This window comes from Podarcis tiliguerta (genome assembly GCF_965153285.1).
Source record: "Podarcis tiliguerta genome assembly, chromosome: 7".
Classification (NCBI taxonomy): Eukaryota; Metazoa; Chordata; class Lepidosauria; order Squamata; family Lacertidae; genus Podarcis; species Podarcis tiliguerta.
In genome coordinates, this window is record NC_139540.1 from 28,901,126 (window position 1) to 28,925,715 (window position 24,590).

Here is a 24,590-nt window from a genome sequence, read left to right on the forward strand (position 1 = left end):
CATTTAGGATTGCAATTGGGAAACTTTAAGTAAGTATCACGAGGATTGGCTTGTTTGTTTGCTTTTTGCGGGGGCGGCAGTTGATTGGCAGGAATGAAAACATGGAGACGCGACCTGACATTCCCTGGCGGAAAAGTGAATTTAGGAGACAGCCGCAAGCCGCGCGAACTTTAAAACCGGATCTGCTGCCCTTGGTTAAGCACCACCGCATTAGGCCAGTCTGGTCTGCGCAGCGAGTCTTTTCTCGCCACCTGTTCCTGAAGTAGCACAACACCTCTCCCCCCCCCACCGAACTACAAATCCCAGCAGGCTATGCGGGAACAGGTGGCGGAAGGAAGGTGGAATGTTGTCAGCGAGCTTTTCCAGAATACGCCGATTCACGGGTCGCGCGCTTGACCGCGTTGCTTGTCGGGACTTGAAGTTTTGTTTTTCCCCTCTTCCAAGCGGCGGTGTTTTGTTCGAGGAGGGGGCAGAGCAGGTCTGGCCGCGGTGCACCCCGGGAGCTGTAGTCGGAGACGGGCTGAGGAACCGTGGCGGCGGCTTGTGGCTGCTCTTGGGACTCCGCAGAGGCGGCCGGCGAGGGTCCCTCCGGCGCGCAACAGGTAGTCTTTGCCGCGAGCGCGTCCTTGTAGCGCCTTGGCCTCGCCTGGCCAAGCGGAGTGCGGGGGAAGGAGGACCAGGGGCCGGGGCGGCCGGCGAAGGGCAGGAGGCGTCGCGTGAGTAAATGCGCAGACCGAAGATCGTCGAGTGGGAAGGGGTCGCGAGGGTCGTCTAGTCCAGCCCCTTGCGGTGCAGGGATCTTTCGCTCAGCGCGGGACTCGAACCCGCGACCCTGAGAGCGCGAGTCTCCTTCTCCACCGGCTGAGCTGTGGAGCGGAGGGGACGGTGGTCCCGAGCCCCTGGTGGAGGGTGAGGGGCTCACACGTCGACTGCACCCCGAGGAAACGAAGGTGGGCCTTGGGAGAATGTTGCTCACAAACCTTCCTTCGTAAATCTTCCTTCCTTCGCTCGCTGATAGTTTGCAGGCTGCTGCTCCCTGCGGTTCGTGGAATCGGCTTCAGCGCCCCAGTAATAACTAATGGCCACAGCCAAAGTAAGAGGGGGAGCGAGAGAGTTTTGTGGCGCCTCGAAAGGGCTTTATTGTGGTCTACAATTTTGTGGTCTTTGGAGCCTCCTCAGATGCACGGGACTGACAGCTGAATAGGCAAAAACTAGTAAACATCTCGAGTAATGATTTGGCTTACTTGCTTGTTAGGGTTGCTCCCTGCCCTTCACCAGGTTGAAGGGCGGGATATAAATCTAACAAACAGACGGTCTCTTGATTTTCATTGGCCTTTTGCCCTATGCAGGGTTTTTCTTTTCTTTTCTTTATAGTTCTTTATAGTTGCCAGTCTAGGTTAACACTTCATGGTTCAAATGAAATGGAATTTTTGTCCATGAAAGCTTATGTCACTACTTATGCTTCATTCATTTATAACCACAACTGAAACAAAAGAGTTAATAATACTTGGAAATATTACTAAATAGCCAATGAAATACTACCCTAAACTTTCCACAAAAGCTGTGGCAAAAAGGTATGTTTTAGGCAGTGCCAAAATACAGGGATGGTGTCTGCCTTATATCAAGGGGGATGGAAGTCCATAACTGAGGGGCCACCATCGAGAAGGCTCTGTCATCCCCCACTGCAGGTGCCCCGTAATAACAGAACCACAAGAAGGATTTCACCTGCAGATCTTAGTAACCATTGCTGTTGATCTGGGTGCATCAGGACTGGTAGCCTAGTGCTAGAATTACTGTTGGACAGGCTGCTAGCATTGTGTTTTTAAAAACAATTTCTACTGTACAGCAGTAGAAATACTGTTGTCAGATGTAAACCACACAGAGTATAACTCTTTTCTTTTCTTCTGGGCAGGAATAGTTGAGCTAAGTATCATCATCCATAATACTCCCTCACAGCAAGGAATTTGTACTGTGGGATAGTCTTTACATGCCTTTCCAGAATGTGAACAAATCAAAGAGGAACTGCAATACCTCCTTCTGCCCTGTTCTTTCCTATGGCTGTTTCAATAGGGAGTAAAGTACTTTGCTGCAGAAATTAGTGTGGGAGTAAATGGCTGTAGGTGGAACTCAGTATTCGCCAAAGGGAAGCGCTGTGCGCAAGACATCCCTGTAATGGAGTCAGTGCTGCTTCCAGGGAAGGAGGAGGCAAGTTGACTGGGGCATCAGCATTGTGAAAGTGAACTGGTGGAGTCACTCTGATCCTCCTTCTGATGTGTCCCACAGTGCCAACATACCCTCTCCCTGCCAGTAAGGAGCAGCAACTACACTGCAGTGGGTTGTCAGGTGCAGAGCGCACCTTTTCCTGCTTGCTGTTACTGAGTTACTACAGTTTCAACAGCAAATTGCTTCCATATTAATCTCTGCACTAAAGTGGTGGTGAAAAGAGAAAGCATAGCTGAGAGAGAATGAGTTAAAAATAGATAACTAGGTTGAAATACAGAAATACCTCCGCGTTCATTCCGGCGAACGTCTAGCGTCCATTTCGGCGAATGTCCACGGCAAACCCGGAAGTACCAGAACTGGTTACTTCCGGGTTTGCTGCTTGTGCATGTGCAGAAGCACTAAATCATGCTATGCGCAGAAGCGCGAACCGCTCCGCTCGCATGCGCAGACACGGCACCTTGCCCTGCGTCCTTTTCGGCTAGCGGCTGGGGCTCCAGAATGGATCCTGGCCACAAAACGAGGTACGACTGCTCTTGATGGTGTTACACTTCCTGTGAAGGAGCAGGTATATAGTTTGGGGATACTTCTGAATCCATTGCTGTTGCTTGAGGCTGAAGTTGTCTCAATGGCATGGAGTGTCTTCCATCAGCTTCAGCTGGTGGCTCAGCTATGCTCCTGTCTGGACAAGGATAGCCAAACCTCTGCTGTCTATGCTCTGGTAGCCTTTAGGTTAGATTACTGCAATGCATCATACTTTTGAAGATGGTTCAGAAACTTCAGCTGGTGCAAAATTCAGTGGCCAGGTTGCTTACTGGGGCAAAACAGTTTGAACATATAATACCAATCCTGACCTGGCTGCATTGGCTGCCAGTTAGTTTCCGGACCCAATTCAATGTGCTGGTTTTGACCTATAAAGCCTCAATGGACCTCAATGCCATAAGGACCACCTCTCCCCATATGAACCAATCCAAACCCTGCAATCATCATCTGAGGCCCTTCTTCATGTGGCAACACAAGAACAGGCCTTTTCAGTGGTGGCTCCCTGTTTGTGGAATGCTCTCCCTAAGGAGGCTTACCTGGTGCCATCAATATAGATTTTTAGGTGCCAGGAAAAAACTTTCCTCTTTAACCAGTCCTTTGACCTCTGTCTGGCCTTTTGTAGGTGCTTGAAATGTATTTTAATGTATTATTTTAAAGTTGATTTGGTTTGGTTTAAATGTATCTATTGGAGTTTTGTTTATTTGCTCATTTGCCCATAAGTTACTTTGAATTGTCTTTGGCAAGAAAAAGCAACTAATTAATGTAATAAAAAATAATATAAAGGAGGTTACTTCCTGCAGTTAAGTCAATACAGTCCTTGAGTTGGAAAAACTATAAAAGTGAACCTTCAAATTATTTGGCTTGTGAGTCCATGCAGTAGTTGGATTACAGGTGTTTCTAGTTTTAAGTGGGAATTTTGGTTGATATAATTTATGCTGTTGAATATCATTTGATGATTCAGAGATCCTGGAATCCAGTCTCTGTAGTATCATTCTGAGGAGATAATCACTTTGGAGAAGAACATCAGTTTGGCTGATTATTCTTCTTTACGTTTGCTAATCATACTGTCTAATTATACAACTTCTGCTTTCCCCAAAAGCATGAAACTAAAAGTGTGGATAAAATTAAAATGTTAAACTATTCTTCAGAAACTCAGGTTCATTTGTTTTCTGTTTTCACTGGGTGGAATGAGTCTTGCAGTGAAATGTGGTAGAACTATATTAAATAATACATCAGATAGCCAGCTCATTTAAAATGAACACACTTCCGCTTTACTCAGCATCTTATCAAAATATCTATGCTGGATGATTTTGCTTTCTGCATATGCTAGTCAGTGTTCAAAGCTCCCATTGTTCTAGGTGCATTTTGTGACAGGGAATTTTGTTAGTGCATCTAAAATTTCAGATTCAAACTGCAGAGTGCCTCCCCACTTCCAGCTACTCTCTGAAGACTGCAGAAGATACCCTCTTAAGAATATTAGGGGGTGGACAGGGGAAGGACTAGACCATGTGAAAAATGAGGACAGTAGCAGGAATTTAAAATAATTTGAATTGTATGAAGCAGAAGATGACCTCATAGTTAAGAAGGATGTACCAGGCAGGATGAGGTCAGGATCCTAGGGTGTGAGAATTTACTGAAGCATTTTGTAAGACTTTGTGACATCTAGCAACCCTAAGTTACGTTCTGATTGTGTGACATTATTTTCCAGTTTTAATTTCTTTATAAAACCATTCATACTCTGTTGTTGCTTAATACAGACATTGAGGAATTTCCGTGTTTTAAATAAGGTTATGAGAATGTCTCTATAAAAAGTTTTGTTTGTTTGAAAACCTACTTTCTCTTATTTCCAGATAACGGAAGGGAACGTGAATGAGAGTTCCATAAATTTTACAGTCAGGAAGTATCAGCTTTCTTACAGTCGCTAATGAAGGATGGCTACTCCATATGTTCCTGTTCCAATACCTATAGGAAGTTCTACTAGTTTTACCACGAATAGAAACCAAAGAAGATCATCTCTTGGGAGCATTTCAACATGTTCAGATTCTTCAAAAGCACAACTAGAGGAATCTTCTATCAGTAGTTTTAAAAAGAGGAGTGTCCCTGATGCAATTGGTGCCACTTCATCTCCTTGCAATAGTCCGCTTGTTAGGACTAAATTTATAGGTACGAACACATCTATGGAATATTGCATTCAACCATCGGAAGATAGTGAGCAAAACATAAACTCTGGGAGCTGGGAAGATCGGCCTACTACGCCTACAATACTAGGTTATGAGGTGATGGAAGAAAGGGCAAAATTCACTGTAAGTTGTGCTTTTTTCTTCAGGAATTTTGACTAGTAACAGATCATTTAAAGATTCACAGAATCCTTTAAAAATACTAATCACGCTGCACAGTAAGTACTGTGAACGGGACTCTTCATTGGCTTTCTTCAATGGCTCTTGAATTTCCATACTATGTGATTCCTCACCCCCATTCCTATCTTGTTTTTGACACATATTCTGGACAATGACTGCCTCATAGTATCCGGCTGCCAGTGTTGTGGTCTGGCCTTTGTGTATGTACTTGGGATTACTGAGATCCGCAGTTGTGGAGTGTGTGAGTGTGGGTGAATGTGTGCAGGTGTAGTAGATGGATTGAGGTACAGATGTGTGAGCAGACATAGAAGTTGGGCGGGTGTAAGTGTATTGAGTGAGTGGAATTCTGTGTTGCAGGGTTTGATGTTTTACATATTGTATAATTTATGGGTTCTGATAATTTCCATACTGTATTTCTATTGTTTTACCATTATTGTTGGTTGGTTGTTTATAAGCCGCTAAACTGCTTTGTGATCTTTTCTATTGAAAAGTGGAATATAAATACTTGAAATTAATTAATTAATTAATTAAGCCATCTGTACTTGTATAAAAGTTGCTGATTCCAGCACTGTTGAGCTACTAAAAACAATAAATGCTTTCAGTTCTGCAAATTTTAACCTTGCTCAGCTTTATACACATGGGTAGCTTCAGCATGGCTGGAATTACATAAAGCGGTGTTAATTACTTTTTGCAGTCTGAGCTGGATTCAACAATTGAGGATAAGCAAGGCTGTGTTTTTGAAGTGGTTGTTCTGTGTAAACAACACTTAAAAAAAATACAACACAGAAAAGGAATTTTATGGTAATTTAGGCTGCAGTCCTATATACTTCCTTATTTGGAAGTAAGACCCATTGAACTCAGTGGGACACTTCTGGATGGACATGTACAGTGGTACCTCGGGTTACATACGCTTCGGGCTACATACACTTCAGGTTACAGACTCCGCTAACCCAGAAATCGTGCTTCAGGTTAAGAACTTTGCTTCAGGATGAGAACAGAAATCTTGCTATGGTGGCAGCAGGAGGCCCCATTAAGCTAAAGTAGTGCTTCAGGTTAACAACAGTTTCAGGTTAAGAACGGACCTCCAGAACGAATTAAGTACTTAACCCGAGGTACCACTGTATAGGACTGCACTGAAATCACAGAAGGAGAAGATGACGTATGCAGGCACCAGTGGTTTAGATACCAAATAGTTGGGTATAGTCCAACGAGTTCTCCCTGTCATCTGAGTCATCATAAATTATTATTGCAGATTATTGCAATGTACCATAATGTTTCAGTAGAAATTACGTTCATTGGTTATACTTTGAATATGCATTAGATTTTTAATCCTAACCTTAATTTACTGGGAAGCAATACTGTATTCAGATCTTTGAGACTTGATTCTGATTAACAGTGCAAGCCAAACTATAGGAACCCAGCATAAATTAGGGTGGCATAAATTACCCCATTCCAAACTCAATCCAGGCGCAGAGCCAGCCCAAGCTTGACAGAGGGAAAACAATATTTTATAACTGTATGACTTGCACTACCCTTTCGGCCAGTCTAACTTCCACTCGATTGGTAGGTCATGTGATTGAGGCAGCTGGAATTTGGAACAGAGGCAAGTCACCCCCTTACCTAGTTCCGCCTGAGCTGGGATGAGTGACTAAATGTAGGTAGGATCAGGGTATCTTGTTGAAATACACTATGTTTGTGAAAATAGTTTAAAATAGAAAATCCAAATTCCATGAATTGGTTCCTCCTGGGAACAGTAAAACAATACCAGTTCTATATTTGCATGAGATACTTGTTCATTTTTTATACTTTAATATATATGCGTTAGCAAACTTTGATAACTATTTTTTCAGAAAGGAAGCAAGCGTTATGTCAGCTTCTTAGTAATTATAGTGTAATATGAGTAAACTGCTCACACAACTTCTTGAAACTGCTTTAATAGTTTTTTTTATTTAACAGGTTTACAAAATCCTTGTAAAGAAAAATCCAGAGGAAAACTGGGTAGTTTTTAGAAGGTATACAGACTTCTCCAGGCTTAATGACAAGGTATATAATTCTTGATCTCCAGCTAATAATGTACCAGATTAACATTTTAGCTTCCAACTTTGAAAAGTTAGAATGAGAAAAACAAGCAATTGCTTTGCCATAGAACTAGTAAGTTCACTGAGAAGCACTACTTTTAAATAGTATTTGGAAAGCCATTCCAGAGCCATATTTATTTACATTTTTTTATTGAATTGTTATACCACACTTGATCTGAAGATCACAGGGTGATTTGCATATTTGACACCTGAAAATAATACCTGCAAGCCCTTTAACTTTTTCTGTTTACCTTCTTCCTCTCTCCCCCCCCCCCCCCCCCCGGTTTGGTCTGCAAAATCTTAGGTGGCACTCAACTAAGTTTTACTCAGAGTACACCCATTAAAAATGAATGGGCCTAACTTCCATGTTCATTAATGTTGAATGCTACCCCTTGCTTAATCAAGAGAAGGCTAATTTGCTAAGATTCATATATCTCTGCCTATTGTTGTAAACATTCTTCTAACAAGATGCATTCCCATAATGTGTTTCTTGACTAGCCATTTTTTTGTACCACAGAAGCCAGAGGAATAGTGCAGTGGCATGGCTCAAATTTTCACAATTTTTTGCTTTTTTGAAAAAGCACCAAATTTTCACTATATGTGAATTAATAGATAGTGGTTGTTTCCAGGTATTGGGACACTGGTATTGCATTTGATATGTTGTTGCTACTCTTCAAATCAGCTTGACCTGCTTCCCTTTGCTGAGAAAATCTCAGCAAAAGAACCTATTGTACATTAATCTAAGGCAAAGGGAGAGAAATAGATAAAAAGCAAAGGAAAAAATGAACACCTTAGTGATATGTTAACTATACGCAGAAAGTGTAATTCCTTACTATCTACTTGGTTTGCTTTTTCAGCTCAAAGATATGTTTCCTGGTTTCCGATTGGCACTACCACCAAAGCGCTGGTTCAAGGATAATTACAATCCTGATTTCCTGGAAGATAGACAGCTGGGACTCCAAGCATTCTTACAGAATTTAGTAGCTCACAAAGACATTGCTAACTGGTATGTGATTCTCACCTTCTTCTACCACTTGGGTTATCATAACAGGGTAACAAAAGAATAAGACCCTCTTTAGCTGTTGCTCTTTTTTGGTACCATAGATTCCGGCGCATAGGACGACTTTTTAATCCCGGAAAAGAGGTTTTGGTCGTCTTACATGCCGGGTATGGGCATGGCTTTTTCCCGGCGTGGAGCTGCCCAGCGTATTAGGTGACTGGGCTTAAAAGACAAACCCCCAAATTGGTGGGAATGCCAACCTATTAAACAATTTTGGAATGAAGTATATGAAGAAATTAAAAAGATGTTTAAAATATCTTTCATTAAAAAACTGGAGGCATTGCTTTTAGGTATTATCACAAACGATTTTCCCGACAATCAAAGGAAAGTATTCCTTTATGCATCAACAGCTGCCAGGATGCTTATAGCAAAAAATTGGAAAGGGAGAAAAATTCCATCAATGAAAGAATGGCAAATTAAATTTTGTGAATATATAAATCTGGCAAGACTCACAGCATTCATAAGGGGACAATCGGACCAGAAATTATTAAAAGAATGGGGATGTGCTAAAGAGTATATGAAAAAACATTGTTCTGGAGTTAGCATATCGGTATGTAATGAATGATGCTTTACAGGGTTAAAGAAAAAGAAAAATGGTGTAAAAAAGTACAAAGATTGAAGTAATTTACATTAGACACAACAATTTAGTACGAGTAAAAATTTTGAGGTCTTAGAACAAAGGAAGGAAGTCAATATGTATATATGTATGTAATGACTAGATTAGAATGACGATATGGTTTTATTTGTAGATGTGTGCTTTTTTGTTTTTTTGTCTTTGTTTTTTGTTGTTTTCTTTTTTTGTGTTCTGTTTTTCTTTCTTGTTTGTATAGTATTATTTTGGATTTAATGTTTGTAATTTTTATTATGATTTTGCATTGAAAATATTTTTTTTTAAAAAGATGACCCCCCCCCCCCAAATTGCAGCTGCCAATTTGGGGGGTCGTCTAATACGCCAAGTCGCCTAATACGCCAGAATCTATGGTAATACCTGGTTTGAGCTCTGCTGCCCACGACAGTGGATGCTCAGGTTGTGAACGTGATCCGTGTGGGATGCACGTTCGCAACCCGCTGCATTCGCAACCGCAGATGCGGGTTGCGATTTGGCGCTTATGTGCAATTTAGCGCTTCTGTGCATGCGCGACCGTCGAAACCCGGAAGTAACCCGTTCTGGTACTTCCGGGTTTTGGCAGTCTGCAACCCAAAAAAACACAACCTGAAGCGGCTGTAACCCGAGGTATGACTGTATTCCAAATTGTACTCCTGCTTTTCCAGAATTAGACTAATGAATAATTAAATTGCTTTCTGTGAATAAAGAAACCCACCCCGAGACTAACACCAGCACATATGCTGCTGGCCCAGGTTCAGGATTCTTGTATCAATTCACAAGGACTTTAACAACGGTGGTCTAGGAAATCTTAATGACCACCTAATTCCATATATCCATGCCTAATCACTGAAGCCCTTGCATGAGCAGCAGTTAGTTGTCATCGGTGGCTCTAAAGCACAGCCACATTTTCAGCATTGTGGGCCCAGTTTTGTAGAACTTCCTCCCAGGTGAGATGAAATAGGCCTTTCCCCTTTTGAACTTTTTACACCTAGTGGAGGCCTTTTTACGTCACTAGGCATTTTAAGTAAGTTTTGTTATTAGTTTTAACTCGCCTATCTTTATTATATCTTTTCAACTTTACTGTTACTTAGCACTGCTGAGACAACAGAGTTAAGCAATATATAAGCTGTTGAAACTGAAAGTTATTAAACGTGTAGGAACTTGCATTATTTTAGGTTACAAAAGGGCAACTGCGTTTAAGACTGGAAATTGCAAAAAGAGTTTTGAGAGGTCTTTAAAAATATTTCAGACTATAACATTCTAGTCGCTAGCAGGGTGGCAATCTGTCTAAATTACAGGATTTGCCACAATTGGGATGCAGATAAAGAGCCAAAGGAAGTCAGGAATGTATTTGTGTAGATTAGAAGATACCCTAAATCTGGGGTCAGCAAACTTTTTCAGCAGGGGGCTGGTCCACTGTCCCTCAGACCTTGGGGGGGGGGGGCGGATTATATTTTGAAAAGAAAAAAATATGAACGAGTTCCTATGCCCCACAAATAACCCAGAGATGCATTTTAAATAAAAGCACACATTCTACTCATGTAAAAACACCAGGCAGCCCCCACAAATAACCCAGAGATGCATTTTAAGAAGGCGATTGGGCCGGATCCAGCCCCTGGGCCTTAGTTTCCCTAACCATGCCCTAAATGGTGTGAATCAAAGTTATTTAAAGGACTGCCTGCACCTGTATGAGACAGCTCAAGCTTTGAGACCAAATTCTGAGACCCAGGTCTCTGGGTGATCAATAAGATGGACAGATATCAGAGACAAGGCCTTATGAGTAGCGGCTCCACATTTGTGGAATTGCCTCACCCAAAGAGTACATAACTCTTAAGGTAACTTTTGAGATGCTTTTATTTCATTTCATTTTTTATTAGTCTGCTGTGCTTTAATTGTTGATGCGTACTTTAACTGTGTTTAAATTTTCTAGTTTTATGTAGTATTATGTTCTATTTATTATCCTTATACATCACACTGTGAGAGCAATGTATTTGGAAGGTGGTTAAAGTCTTTAAATATACAAAAAATCTGCTGTTGGCTGTTTGGCATTGTGTATTCAGCATGTGGAGTTACAATATGGGGATTATCTGTTAATTTTAAATTTCTAAAAATACATATAAGAAGAAGGTTTTTTAAAAACCCTCTAAAATGTAGATTTGAATGGAATGCCTTTGATTCTGCCTGTATTTGTTATATGCTTTCTAAGATGGGTGATTTTAAAGATACTCTTTTATGAATGCTTTAGAGCTTGGCATTGCAATCGAAACCATGTGTTGTTGTTTTTAATTATAGAATCTCTAGTTTTATGCAATCTTGAACCACGTATGTTATTAGCAGTGTGCTATTTGGCAGTACATTGAATTCTAAATGCCAACCTTGAAGCTGAAATGTTCCATTTCAGTGTGTTTGTGTTAATGGTGGCTGGTTGTGGATGAGTAATTATAGCACAATCCTGAATGGTTGGGTGGGCTAGACTGTAAGTCGTGACAATTTCTCAATGGATCAGAAATTGGTCGGGCGGGATTTGTCTTTTTTACTATTGTTGAACATTTCAGTACAGGAGTGGTTAAGCAGTTATTCTCCTGTTGTTGCCAATGGTTAGTGCTGGGCATAATCTTAAGAGCACAGCTACTTCTGCTTCAATATAACAGCTGAAAAGTAGTGACAGAAGTGCCTCTTAGCAGGTACTTCCAGTTCCTATCAACTCTGTTAGATATGAACTTCTTGAACTTTTGTCCTTTAGAGGTTTGTGCAATCTGATAGCATGTTGGGAGTCTCTCACAGAAATTGTAGCCTTCTGTGCTGCAGCTGTGACAGCAACAACCATACAGAGCTCCTCCACAATAGGTTGTAGACCCAGTGTTCAGCTAAGCTTGTACTGCATAGTGTTGATGCAATTGTGTTTGTGTGTGATTTTATTTTTATATAAAAAAATGCAACCTAAAATGTACTGAGATGCAACAAATAAACTAATCTTTTTCTGTCGCTTCTAACTTCTGCACTGCAGTGCTAATAGACTAGTATGTAGAGTTTTCCAAATTCTTTCAAGATGTCTTGAGCTTCTTATGCCAGAATAAATGTTCTCATTCGTTCTAGACTCTGTGAACCAGTTCTCTTGCCCCAATATTAAACAGGATTTTGTTAGTGAGATTCTTCACTATATAATGCCATGAATAAGAGTACAGTAAAACTGTGCATCCTAAAGTAACATCCTCATTGGAATGATTTTTAATAGGGATATAAGTTCACAATGAATATCAGAAATACACATTGTGCAAGCCTTGTATTGGAGACATTAATAGACTTGCTCAAGAGAGTTTTCCCTTTTATTTGCTCATGAGTATTTCTTTCTGCATATTGTGGAAACTGGAGAAAGGTGTTAAACCTGTAAAACAGATGCTTGGATTACTTATTCTTCTGAGAGGCTGGGCCGGAGTCACTTGTGGCTCCACCCTATCCTAGAGGAGAATGTAAAAATGGGATTCAGTGCTCTGCTGTTCATAAAAGGCGTGTGTGCATGTGCGTTTTCTGCTGCTCTCGTTGCAGCTTTCTGTGGAAGAAGCATACTTTCTACTTCTATCACTATTGCCCATCTTAGTGCAATAGAGCTAAAACAGTAATACTTAGTTGAGTCTATGTAAATAGCTTTGCTCAATCAAAAACTGTAAGTTAAAGATGGAATTCCCTTCCCCATATGCACCGCATTATGGTTTGGAAAGAGGACAGGAAAACCAATATTGCTGTTGCTTCCATTAAAGTTCTAAATGCATTTGAATGAGCTTTTGCATCACAATCCTCATCATATAAATATCACATAGGAGCATAAGAAATGACTTGCTCCAGCCTGCATCTAACAGATAACCAGCATTCTGTTTCCAACAGCTTCCAATCAACTGGTTCTAATAAACTCTCAAGTATGGCATGAAGTCAGCACTCTTCTGTTTTGTACTGCATTTTGTCTCCAACATCTGGTATTCAGAAAGGTGTACTGCCTCTGGCCACAGATCAATGTATATTTTTAGCTTATTACAACCTCAGTTGAGAATATACTTAACAAAACCCTACACTTGAATCCCCCCTTTTCCACTAGGGCACAAAGAACTTTGTTTCTTAACTGCAACCACATATAGTACTTGTCTATTAGAGCTGCCAAAGGCATCATAGCAAAAAAAGGCTACCCAAACCCAACTGACATTTATCTTATTAAGTGCTTGGATTCAGTGGTTTTAATTTTTTATCATCATTCTTCCACATAAAAGCTTTATACCATTAGTCACAAGATACACATTTTGTAGTATTTTTTGCATTTTGTAGCTTAATATTGCCAAAATTGTCCTTAAACTCCATAACGGGGTCTAAAAGAGGTACAGAACAAGTGAAATCAAGCTTGGAGAAGGCAACAATGCTTTCATATAATAAGCTGTTCTGAGGATGGCCATTTGCGATCTCATTCCACATCTTTTCAAAACAGCAGTTCAACCATGAAGAGAAGCTCTATTGTAAATAAAACTGTTTGGAAAGGGTGTGATATAACTGTCAAATGAAGCAAAGAAGCATTGTTCCTGTTTTTTCTAGACAGTTCATTTGACTGAATAGATGTTATGAGAGGAAAAGACACATTCTCACTCGCTTACAAACTCGCTGACGAACCTGGAAATTCTACAGATGTGATGTTAGAACAGTTTTCCGCAAGCTTTCTTCATGTTTTATAATATCAAGCTTCTTTATGCCCAACCTGTGTGGACTGCTGCTCCAGAATTTCCAGCAGCTCAATTTCCTTTGTTGTTGTTTTCTTGAAAACAAACAAACTTTGCATATGTAAACTGGCAAATCTGTGAGAGGAATTCCTTCATAAAAATGATTTGCAATGTGAAGTGTTCTCCATATTTATGGTATTTAAAGCAGCAGGCACACTAGTTTGGTTGAAGCCTTAGTTTAATCTTCTCAAAAGAGATGCTCCCACACAATTGACACATACAACTTGGTTTGTTTTTGTGTTGTTATATGTTTTGTGTTCTCATTTTGTATTTTTATGTTGTGAACTGCCCTGTGATCCTCAAAAGAAGGGCAGTGTACAAATTTACCATAATAAACAAACAAACCTCTGCTAGTCAAAAGTACACTAGAAAAGAAAGAGACAGTTTAGGAGTAGTTACATGGGCTACACATGGCTTGAGAAAAAATCAAAGCCATCTACCAGAATACAGCAGTGCAAGTCATTCTTGCTCAGTTTATACAAGCCTCTCTATCGTCTCCCCTTTGAACGGTCTTTATTGACCCTAAACAAGGAGGCAGACAGTTATGTCTAGTGTACAGATAAGGCGATAATCCTGGGTGAAGGCTTATTGACAATCTTTATTAATCTTCAGTTTGAGCGTGGGAGAGATCCTGTTTGGTATGCATAAAGCAACTATTATTTTCTTACGTTTGTTTTGAAAAGCAAGGTTTTCATGTTTCAAAAGCAATTTGCTTCTGTAGTACAGTATAGAGAAATCTGCTGTTTGGGAAATGAAAATTCTAAGCCTCCACTGGGACATGGGATTAGTTAGCGGTTCCCTTACTCCTGGCTGTTGTCATTCTGTATTTTAATTCAGATGTATTTATTTTTTACTTTTTACTGGGGAGTTAATCGGATTTTAAAATCCAGGATAAATCAAACTTTTTAAAAAATCCTCACCCTGAATGTCTTTCGTTTTAAACAATTTCATTTTATACTAGGCAAGCATCCATTGCTGGGGAGGGTGAAAATGGTATGGAAAATATTTATTTATACCTGCTAACTGAAACATTACACGTTGGTTATAATAAAAACAAACTTGCTCATTTTCGGAGAAATACTGTGTTTTGTGTTGTTTCTCACTGACTTTAGGCTGTTCTGTTTGGAGACCAACTTCTTTCTTTCTTTTCATTATTTCAAAGTCTTGCAGTGAGGGAGTTCCTTTGTTTGGATGATCCACCGGGACCATTTGATAGCCTTGAAGAGAGTAGGGTAAGTGTAAAGTAGTCATTTTGTTGTTAGAATAAAACACTCTTAACTGGCCTGTTGCATATGATGTTTGTCATGTGGTACCTTTATAACAGGAGAAGCAGCTGTTCTCTTTGAGGTGGATATAAAATATATATGTCTGCCGCATAGAAAAAGGCATGGAATGAATGATCTATGGACTGTACGTTTACACAACAAGCAACCCAAAGGCAGAAAGACAGGGCAGCTATGGAGCAGAGATCACGAAAGCCTGGGGAGGTGAGGGTGGGAAAAGAATGCAGGCAAGGTAAAGGGACCCCTGACCATTAGGTCCAGTCGTGGTCGACTCTGGGGTTGCGGCGCTCATCTCGCTTTATTGGTTGAGGGAGCTTCTGGGTCATGTGGCCAGCATGACTAAGCCGCTTCTGGCGAACCAGAGCAGCGCACGGAAACGCCGTTTACCTTCCCGCCAGAGCGGTACCTATTTATCTACTTTCACTTTGACGTGCTTTCGAACTGCTAGGTTGGCAGGAGCAGGGACTGAGCAACGGGAGCTCACCCCATCGCAGGGATTCGAACCGCCGACCTTCTGATTGGCAAGTCCTAGGCTCTGTGGTTTAACCCACAGCGCCACCCACATCCCTAAAGAATGCAGAAGTTGTAGGAAATAATTTCAGAGTTTCTTTTAACTACCGTATTTTTCGCCCTATAGGACGCACTTTTTCCCCTCCAAAAATGAAGGGGAAATCTGGGTGCGTCCTATGGGGCGAATGCAGGCTTTCGCTGAAGCTTGGAGAGCGAGAGGGGTCTGTGCGCACCGACCCCACTCGCTCTCCAGGCTTCAGGAAGACATCCGCAGCCTAGGCAGCCCTGCAGGAGGTCCCGCAGGGATGTCTAGGCTGCGGATAGCAGCCTGCCTCCCGGCGCGAGGGGCGCCCTGAAGCAGAGCGCCCCTCGCGCCCGGCATACATCCGCAGCATGGGGAACGCTGCAGGAGGTCCCAGCAGCGCTCCCCACGCTGCGGATAGCAGCCTGCCTCCCGGCGCGAGGGGCGCCCTGAAGCAGAGCGCCCCTCTCACCAGGCAGACATCCGCAGCATGGGGAACGCTGCAGGAGGTCCCAGCAGCGCTCCCCACGCTGCGGATAGCAGCCTGCCTTCCGGCGCGAGGGGCGCCCTGAAGCAGAGCGCCCCTCGCGCCCGGCATACATCCGCAGCATGGGGAACGCTGCAGGAGGTCCCAGCAGCGCTCCCCACGCTGCGGATAGCAGCCTGCCACCTGGCGCGAGGGGCGCCCTGAAGCAGAGCGCCCCTCTCGCCAGGCAGACATCCGCAGCATGGGGAACGCTGCAGGAGGTCCCAGCAGCGCTCCCCACGCTGCGGATAGCAGCCTGCCTCCCGGCGCGAGGGGCGCCCTGAAGCAGAGCGCCCCTCGCGCCCGGCATACATTCGCAGCATGGGGAACGCTGCAGGAGGTCCCAGCAGCGCTCCCCACGCTGCGGATAGCAGCCTGCCGCCTGGCGCGAGGGGCTCCCTGAAGCAGAGCGCCCCTCTCGCCAGGCAGACATTTGCAGCATGGGGAACGCTGCAGGAGGTCCCAGCAGCGCTCCCCACGCTGCGGATAGCAGCCTGCAGCCAGGCGCGAGGGGCGCTCTGCTTCAGGGCGCCCCTCTCGCCAGGCAGACATCCGCAGCATGGGGAACGCTGCAGGAGGTCCCAGCAGCGCTCCCCACGCTGCGGATAGCAGCCTGCCGCCTGGCGTGAGGGGCGCCCTGAAGCAGAGCGCCCCTCTCGCCAGGCAGACATTCGCAGCATGGGGAACGCTGCAGGAGGTCCCAGCAGCGCTCCCCACGCTGCGGATAGCAGCCTGCCGCCTGGCGCGAGGGGCGCCCTGAAGCAGAGCGCCCCTCTCGCCAGGCAGACATCCGCAGCATGGGGAACGCTGCAGGAGGTCCCAGCAGCGCTCCCCACGCTGCGGATAGCAGCCTGCCGCCTGGCGCGAGGGGCGCCCTGAAGCAGAGCGCCCCTCTCGCCAGGCAGACATCCGCAGCATGGGGAACGCTGCAGGAGGTCCCAGCAGCGCTCCCCACGCTGCGGATAGCAGCCTGCCGCCTGGCGCGAGGGGCGCCCTGAAGCAGAGCGCCCCTCTCGCCAGGCAGACATTCGCAGCATGGGGAACGCTGCAGGAGGTCCCAGCAGCGCTCCCCACGCTGCGGATAGCAGCCTGCAGCCAGGCGCGAGGGGCGCTCTGCTTCAGGGCGCCCCTCTCGCCAGGCAGACATCCGCAGCATGGGGAACGCTGCAGGAGGTCCCAGCAGCGCTCCCCACGCTGCGGATAGCAGCCTGCCGCCTGGCACGAGGGGCGCCCTGAAGCAGAGCGCCCCTCTCGCCAGGCAGACATTCGCAGCATGGGGAACGCTGCAGGAGGTCCCAGCAGCGCTCCCCACGCTGCGGATAGCAGCCTGCCGCCTGGCGCGAGGGGCGCCCTGAAGCAGAGCGCCCCTCTCGCCAGGCAGACATCCGCAGCATGGGGAACGCTGCAGGAGGTCCCAGCAGCGCTCCCCACGCTGCGGATAGCAGCCTGCCGCCTGGCGCGAGGGGCGCCCTGAAGCAGAGCGCCCCTCTCGCCAGGCAGACATTCGCAGCATGGGGAACGCTGCAGGAGGTCCCAGCAGCGCTCCCCACGCTGCGGATAGCAGCCTGCAGCCTGGCGCGAGGGGCGCTCTGCTTCAGGGCGCCCCTCTCGCCAGGCAGACATCCGCAGCATGGGGAACGCTGCAGGAGGTCCCAGCAGCGCTCCCCACGCTGCGGATAGCAGCCTGCAGCCTGGCGCGAGGGGCGCCCTGAAGCAGAGCGCCCCTCGCGCCAGGCAGACATCGGCCAGCCCCACAAGCTGGGGGGACAGCAGGAAGGCGCATCGCCGCCATCCCGCTGTTCCTCGACCTGGTTAGGTTTCCCCGACCTGCTTTTTGGTGGGAAAATAAAGGAAAAATTTTTTTCCTTTATTTCCCCCCCAAAAAATTAGGTGCGTCCTATGGGACAGAGCGTCCTATGGGACGAAAAATACGGTATATTCTTCCTGCAGATTTTCTCAATCTTCGACTGTTGAATATTATTTTATTCTGCTGCCTAGTATATAATTATTGATGACTCATATTTGATGCATTGTTTTAAATCTACCTCTGCTATCTGATCCTTTTGCTTTATCAGTTGTGCATGTATCATACTTTAGGGTTTTCCTTCACTGGTTTAATTATATTTAGCATAAAGTATTTTCTCACATATTTTTAATATGTGTATCTTCATGATTTATCAGTTACACTGCTCAGTCTCACTCCTATTTCCTCCTACCTAAAATAGGATATTTTGTTCGGATTGTATGTGATTCTTTTTATTTGTTTTCCTTGGGCATCTGATTTTTCAGATATTGCAGAACCCATCCAAAAGTCTTTCTGAATTAGAATAATACCATTTGCTGAATGCATGCAGAAGAACAAAGAAAGAGACTTTTTTGGCTCACATCTAGCAGATATGAACCAGCTTAACACATTATGTTAATATGTCCAGTTCAAATACTTGGTAAAATTACTTTTAAGTTAAAACATTTGGAATGTTGTTAGCATTCCAAAATATATACAGATTGTGTGTGTGTGTGTGTGTGTGTGTGTTTTGAATTTGGCTTTTTAGAGGACAACTTTAACTATTTTAACTTGGTTTCAGTCAAAGTATAATGCCATTGATGTATTTTAATTCCTATTAATTTTGGCTCTAGTAAATGGCGGGTCCCTTCAGAACTGTCCCATAGTTTAAGGGATTGGCAGCATTATATCTGTACCATCCCCTGGTGGATGCCTGGTTAACTGAATGTGCTACACAACCAAATGAGGATCACTGCCAAATTACATAATAGGCTGTTTTGCTAGTGAAGTTAGCGACAAATTATGAAATGCAAACTTCTTAACGTTAATTGCAGGCTTTCTCTTAAAGAGAAAAAAATTGTAAGCCCTCAGTCCATGCTTTGTGATTTTCTGCATCAAGTGGTTTTGTTGGTAAAGGAGGGCTCACAGCTACAGAGCATCTTATATCTATCAAAAATATAGAGGAAGTCAAGAAGAAAAATATATCCACTTCCTATAGAGACAGTCTCAATAGCATGTGCAATGTACCCAAGCACTGAATCAAATATTATTTCACCCCCAAAAATGTTAAAATGCGGCATGTATGTTGGTTTAATTTTTCCTTTACCCTGTTTTAAGCACACACACTTTTAGAGATTGGAGAAGTGGTTCCATTTAAAGAAAGGGAAGTAACTTTGAATGACTCCTTGTGACATCAGTCAGGGTTCTACAAAATATCAGTTAACAATTTTGCAGGATGTTTGCTTTTCAGGTACCGTAACTTAACCTTAGAAACTCGGCAAGGTATCATTGGACCTGTGTGGCACCTTGGAGATGAACTAGCTTAGTGGCTCATGAGCTTTTGAAGACAACGTCCTCTTTCGTTGGACTCATGTCTACAAAAGCTCCTACCTCAAAAACCCAATTGGGCTTAATCCTAAACATACTTACTGAGACATAAATCCCATTAAAATCAGTGGAATTTACTTCCAAATAAGTGTATTTAGGAGTGGGTGTTCTTACTGCAACCATACTGATCTCTTTGCTGCAGTTTAGTCTTGGGGTCTTAAGTTCTGCAATAAAATCTTTTAACATCAGATAACGTATTTGATGGGGAGGGGGCTCCACAGTAGTTGCAATGTTTATCTATGTCACAAGGGACTGCGGGGAAAATCTCTAGTTGACCTTCTGAGCCCCATGAGGGGATTTGTAGAATTAATGTGGCGTGGCAACAAGACAGCATCATGTGTGCCAAGATGTAATCTCAAGTAATTACAGTGAGCTTCACCTATGCTTTTTTATCTAGCTTTAGCAGAAAATGTCAACTTTTGATGGACTTTCTCAGTAGCCACATTCAAACCAATATGTGTTATTTTGTGTTTCATCGTGATTATGCTGTTACTATAAGATTCTGCAATAGATGCAATGCTTTTTCTGTTATGGCATAGTAGTTCCCTTACATTTTCCTAGTTCTGTTTTAATGTGTCAGTGCAATGAATAGTAAAGTTGCTACAGGATGCATGTCTGCAGAGCTGTGGTGGCTGGTCATGCAGATATTCTCAGCTGCATGGTTGGTTACAGCTTGTCATTCTGAAAATATTTTGAAATGTGGGTTAGGACGGTCCCTTTGTGAGCCATTGTCTTAGTTGTATACCATGAGGTTAGTTTTTGTTTTGTTTTTTGCTTGCATAAAAAATGACAGACTGATACAGTTTGTCCTCATTATTCAGTCCTCATGTCCTCATGTTCAGTGCAATGCAATAAAATTGAGGTTGTGTGCTTTTATGCATATTAAAAATTAAAACTATTGCAGTAGGGGAACATCATCAGTCTCAAGTCTTTGCATTTCTCGCACAAAACTATTGCCTTCAAAAGAATCGTTTACTTTTTCTTCTAGGCTTTCTGCGAGACCCTAGAAGAAACAAACTACCGTCTGCAAAAGGAACTTGCTGAAAAGCAAAAAGAGGTGGAAGCTCTGAAAAAAATGCTAAATGAAAAAGAAGTGTACATAGACGCCATAGAGAAACAATTGGGGTAAGTGGACAGAAAATTCTTGAAACTAGAGTGCAATTTAAAAATTAATCCCAAAACATTGAGCACTTATTCATGCATTTCTGAAAACTTTTTTTGTTGCAACCATACTGCGCTGGCTCTCGGTGGAGTACAGGGTCAGGTTTAAATGCTGGTTTTGACCTTTAAAGCCCTATGTGGCCTAGGACCCACGTACCTACGGGACCGCCTCTCCTGCTTTGCTCCGGGAGGAACTTAAGGTCCACAAATGAGAACACGTTGGAGGTCCTAAGTTGCAAGATGGTTAGATTGGTCTCAACTAGGGCCAGGGCCTTTTCAGTTCTGGCACTGACTTGGTGGAACACTCTGTCACAAAAGATTAGGGCCCTGTGGGACTTGACATCTTTCCGCAGGGCCTGCAAGACAGAGCTGTTCCACCTGGCCTTTGGTTTGGACTCAGTCTGACCCTTATGCGTCCCTCCTCTTATGGTTTTGATCTATGGGCTACTATTAAAATGAGGCTGCATTTTAAATTGTATTTTAACCCATATTTTAAATTGGTCTCTCCCCCCCGCCCCATTATGTTTTTATTGTAATTTTACTGGTGTAAGCCACCCTGAGCCTGGCTCTGGCCGGGGAGGGCGGGGTGTAAATAAAAAATTATTATTATTATTATTATTATTATTATTATTATTATTATACCCTCAATTCTCTCCTGAAAGACAGGAGATAACCCCCAGAGTAACTCTTGCATAATTTTAAACTTCAGTTTAAAAAGGAAATAAAAAGTCTTGTGTGAAGTAAAACACTTTTAACATGTATGTGAGCCTTTCTGACACAATTGAGGTTGGTGCAGGCCACATATAGCAAGTCAGTTTAACTACGTATTTCTTTGGATAGGAATGAGTGGAGGGAGAGCAGTTTCCAAGTAGCAATCTCACAAAGAGGAAATCCTTAGTAAAGTTTCCTGAGGATGAGGACTTCTATTTTACTGTCAGTATGAACCTGAAATCTGGTGAAATAAATGATGCTGCTAATTTTATAGTTATTGCTTACTAGCGGCCTTGTACCTGACATTGCCTGGGAATTCTAAGGAGGGTGGGAATGAATGCAGAGTTAAAATTGGTGCCATTTTGAAAGGTTCAGTGCACTTTTGAAAGGTTTGCCATCTTGATTCAAAGGACCGTCCAATCTTACTCAAACAGAGAGAAAAAACTGCTCCTTCATCTCAAGAACCACTATGCAATCTGATTATGAAACCTTAAAAGCTGTCCAAATGCATAGCAAACAAAATACTGTACTTTCCAAAATATTTTGTAGATGAACATCCTATTTTGTAGTCTAGCATCTAAAATACTTTTTCAACATCTAATATAATTAGATTTTCAGTGCATAATGGATAAACAGTATGCTGAAGCATCAATACAAAATAGATACAATTTGTAATGAAAGTTCTTTGCTAATTAGTATCAGTTTCATTTCAATATTATGTCTTAAACCTAATAAAGGAATGAAAATATAATTATGTGTAGAAAGTCTTCTAAAAGAAGTTCTGCTTAGGTGCTTTTTCATTATTTCCTAGCTTAACTATATTGGATTGGATCTAAACTAATGTTTAGCAGGAGCTACAATTACATTTGAAGAAGCAGTGGGGGCAATTTTCACCAATTCCTCCTGTTCCCCTTATCCTCCTAGAAAACACTGGGAGAAGGGAGAGTTAGCAAAAATTGTGTATTCTCTTCTATTTCTAAATAGAAAGTCTCCTTACATTTGTGAAAGTGATTTTCTGGATCAAATCATCTGTATCTTGAATTCGTTACACAGGGATTTAAATTTAGGAAAAGTGAAGTCTCGTAAGTTGTCAGGACAAGAGAGTGAGTGCAGTGGAGAAGTGGAATCCTCTGCAATAGAGGCAGATCAAGGAGCCCTGGAAGAAGACAACAGGTACAATCTAAAATTTTCTATGTTTTATTTAAGGTTATTTTCTGAAAAGCCTTTCACTTCTACAGTCTCCTGCGATATGCTGTTGTAGAAGTGCCATTCACATTCCAAATGCAATTCACACATATTAAATATATCTATGTTACTTGTGGTTTCCTGCCTTTTTCTCTCCTTCAAAAAGTCCTTGCCCCAAACTGAGGTTAAAAGGATAATAGTTGAGGGCTGTACCTCTTCAGTAGGAGGTATGCTGAAGAAGCTGCACGTGGATAATGCTGGTTGAACATGAAATGATCTGATAGGCATGCATCTGTGATCCACCTTAACCCAGAGGTCTAGGTATCCACGACTAATAATATGAACAATGGAAAAAACAGCATAAAACACAAAACCAGCAACCTGGCTTAGCATATTTTGCGGGGCACGGGTCTACCTCTATAAACTCTTAGTAAAAGAGATTAGTTTTCCAAGTGTGCTGATCAGAACCATGAGATAGATATGAAATGACCCCGACCCCCCCCCCCAAAAAAGTGTGTCAAACATATTGATCTGTCTCTACAGTTCTGAGAAAGAGAATCGGGCAACATCTTGGAGCGGTTCATTGGCTGAAAATCACGTGCCAGAAATCGAAGTTGCTGAGGTAGCGTATACCACCGATGAAGAGATGTAAATGCTACCAGCTGCCTGTGTAAAAAAGTCAATGTCTGGATTGCATTGAACAGAAGTATATAGTAGCTGTCAAGCAGAAGTTGAGATGGCAGAAGCTTGAATGTTTACATAAACCAATCTAGAGAAACCTATGGCATAGGAAGGATATAAGTGCTGCTTTGTCTCAGCCTTTATCTAGCCTTATGAGAGATATATATTAATATATAAAAAAGCTCTGGTTAAAGGCAGGTCAAGTTGGAATCCTAAGTGATGTATATAAGTTATATGTACCCATATATAAAGGATAAATGCCACACATGTAGATATACCAATCATGTAGCATGTTGTATATCACATGCTTGCTATTAATCTTTCACATTTTGTATGGACAGCTTTTTGGTATTTGGATTTTCAGATTCTTTATATAGGCATGTAACTTCTGCTCTGGGAAATATAATTCTGCCATATGGACTTGGAAAATGTATATGATTTCTTGTGGTTTTTAAAGTCATAAATGTAAATAAGTGATATGTAAATTATAATGCAATGATCTAGGAAAGCTTGCAGTACCAAAATTAAACCTTTCAGTAATGGGAATGTTATTTGTTTTCATAATGCAGAAAGAAATATCACACTGTGGGCATTCACCTGCACTTGAAAACAATATAAAAGCTGTCTTTTAACTGTTTTTCTTTAAATCTCCTTACACTTTTGCCACTCAGCCCCATAATCACCGAATCAACAAATTTGCCTTATATAAAGAACACTACCTCTTTCTTTTGTTGCTAATGCATAATTGCTCTGTTTAAAGTATGCATATTATAAACAGATGTTTGAGTCATTAAAGCCATACTTCTGCACAGTTAAATAACTAAATCTAATTGCAGTTTATGTTTGTGTGTGTTTATAAAATATTGTACACCCAGGAACACACTATAAGCTTCACTCTCGTTTTAAAATTTGTGTTGAACCTAATAATGCACTTTATAACAAAGAAAATATTGTGCCAAGTTCATTGGCTCTGTGTTTTTTGTGCTTTTTGTTCGACCTTTGGACTGAGGGAAGGTGCAATTGGTTTGTACAGTAGTGCCTTTTTGTATTTTGCTTGTTACAGATGTTATAATAGTGTGTCAGCTTTATGGAATCTTCAGAAACATTCTGCTCAGCAGTTATTTGCTGGAAGTGCCTTGTTTTGTCTGCTCTTTCAGTAGGAAGAATGCTTCTTTTGTTCTTCTCTGTGCCACCTACTCCTTTGTTTAATGCTGTTAACACACAGTCTCATGTGCCGGAATTTTCAATGGTCGCTTTGTGTTTTAGGGTATGAGGACAAAGATCTCTGCAGGACTGTATGAAACCATCTGGGGCAAATAAACCTTTGGACATGACAACATCTTTTTTTGGTCGTCTGTTGCAAAATAATGCTGGGTTTAAAAGTCTGGAGCTTAGCTAACTTGCTCCTTGGCTTTTTAAAATCTACATTCCATGTTTTGTCACGGTGCGTGAAATTTTAATGTTGGCTTGGAATGCATTTTCTCTGCCTTTTATTGCA

At 42.5% G+C, this 24,590-nt stretch overlaps 1 protein-coding gene across 2 annotated transcripts; it reads left to right on the forward strand.

Moving 5' to 3' along the window:
* The first annotated feature begins 369 nt into the window (after window positions 1-369).
* SNX16 (sorting nexin 16) lies at window positions 370-24,429 on the forward strand. 2 transcript variants are annotated; one of them, XM_083451302.1, is made up of 8 exons: window positions 370-950; window positions 4,614-5,066; window positions 7,077-7,163; window positions 8,056-8,204; window positions 14,785-14,854; window positions 20,343-20,479; window positions 22,280-22,399; window positions 22,955-24,429. In XM_083451302.1, exons 2-8 carry the CDS (start codon window positions 4,695-4,697, stop codon window positions 23,061-23,063), a joined length of 1,044 nt encoding a protein of 347 aa, XP_083307428.1. In that variant the 5' UTR covers window positions 370-950; window positions 4,614-4,694; the 3' UTR covers window positions 23,064-24,429. The 2 variants fall into 2 exon arrangements, with proteins under 2 accessions (XP_083307428.1, XP_083307427.1); XM_083451301.1 differs by having other exon boundaries at window positions 448-602.
* Window positions 24,430-24,590: the final 161 nt, after the last annotated feature.

Bases quoted from the DNA above. Each gene is read 5' to 3' on its own strand.
- SNX16 (XM_083451302.1), top strand. From the start codon at position 4,695: ATGGCTACTCCATATGTTCCTGTTCCAATACCTATAGGAAGTTCTACT. The intron at 14,855-20,342 runs GTAAGTGTAAAG...TTTTTCTTCTAG, and splicing joins ATAGCCTTGAAGAGAGTAGG to GCTTTCTGCGAGACCCTAGA. The intron at 22,400-22,954 runs GTACAATCTAAA...CTGTCTCTACAG, and splicing joins GCCCTGGAAGAAGACAACAG to TTCTGAGAAAGAGAATCGGG.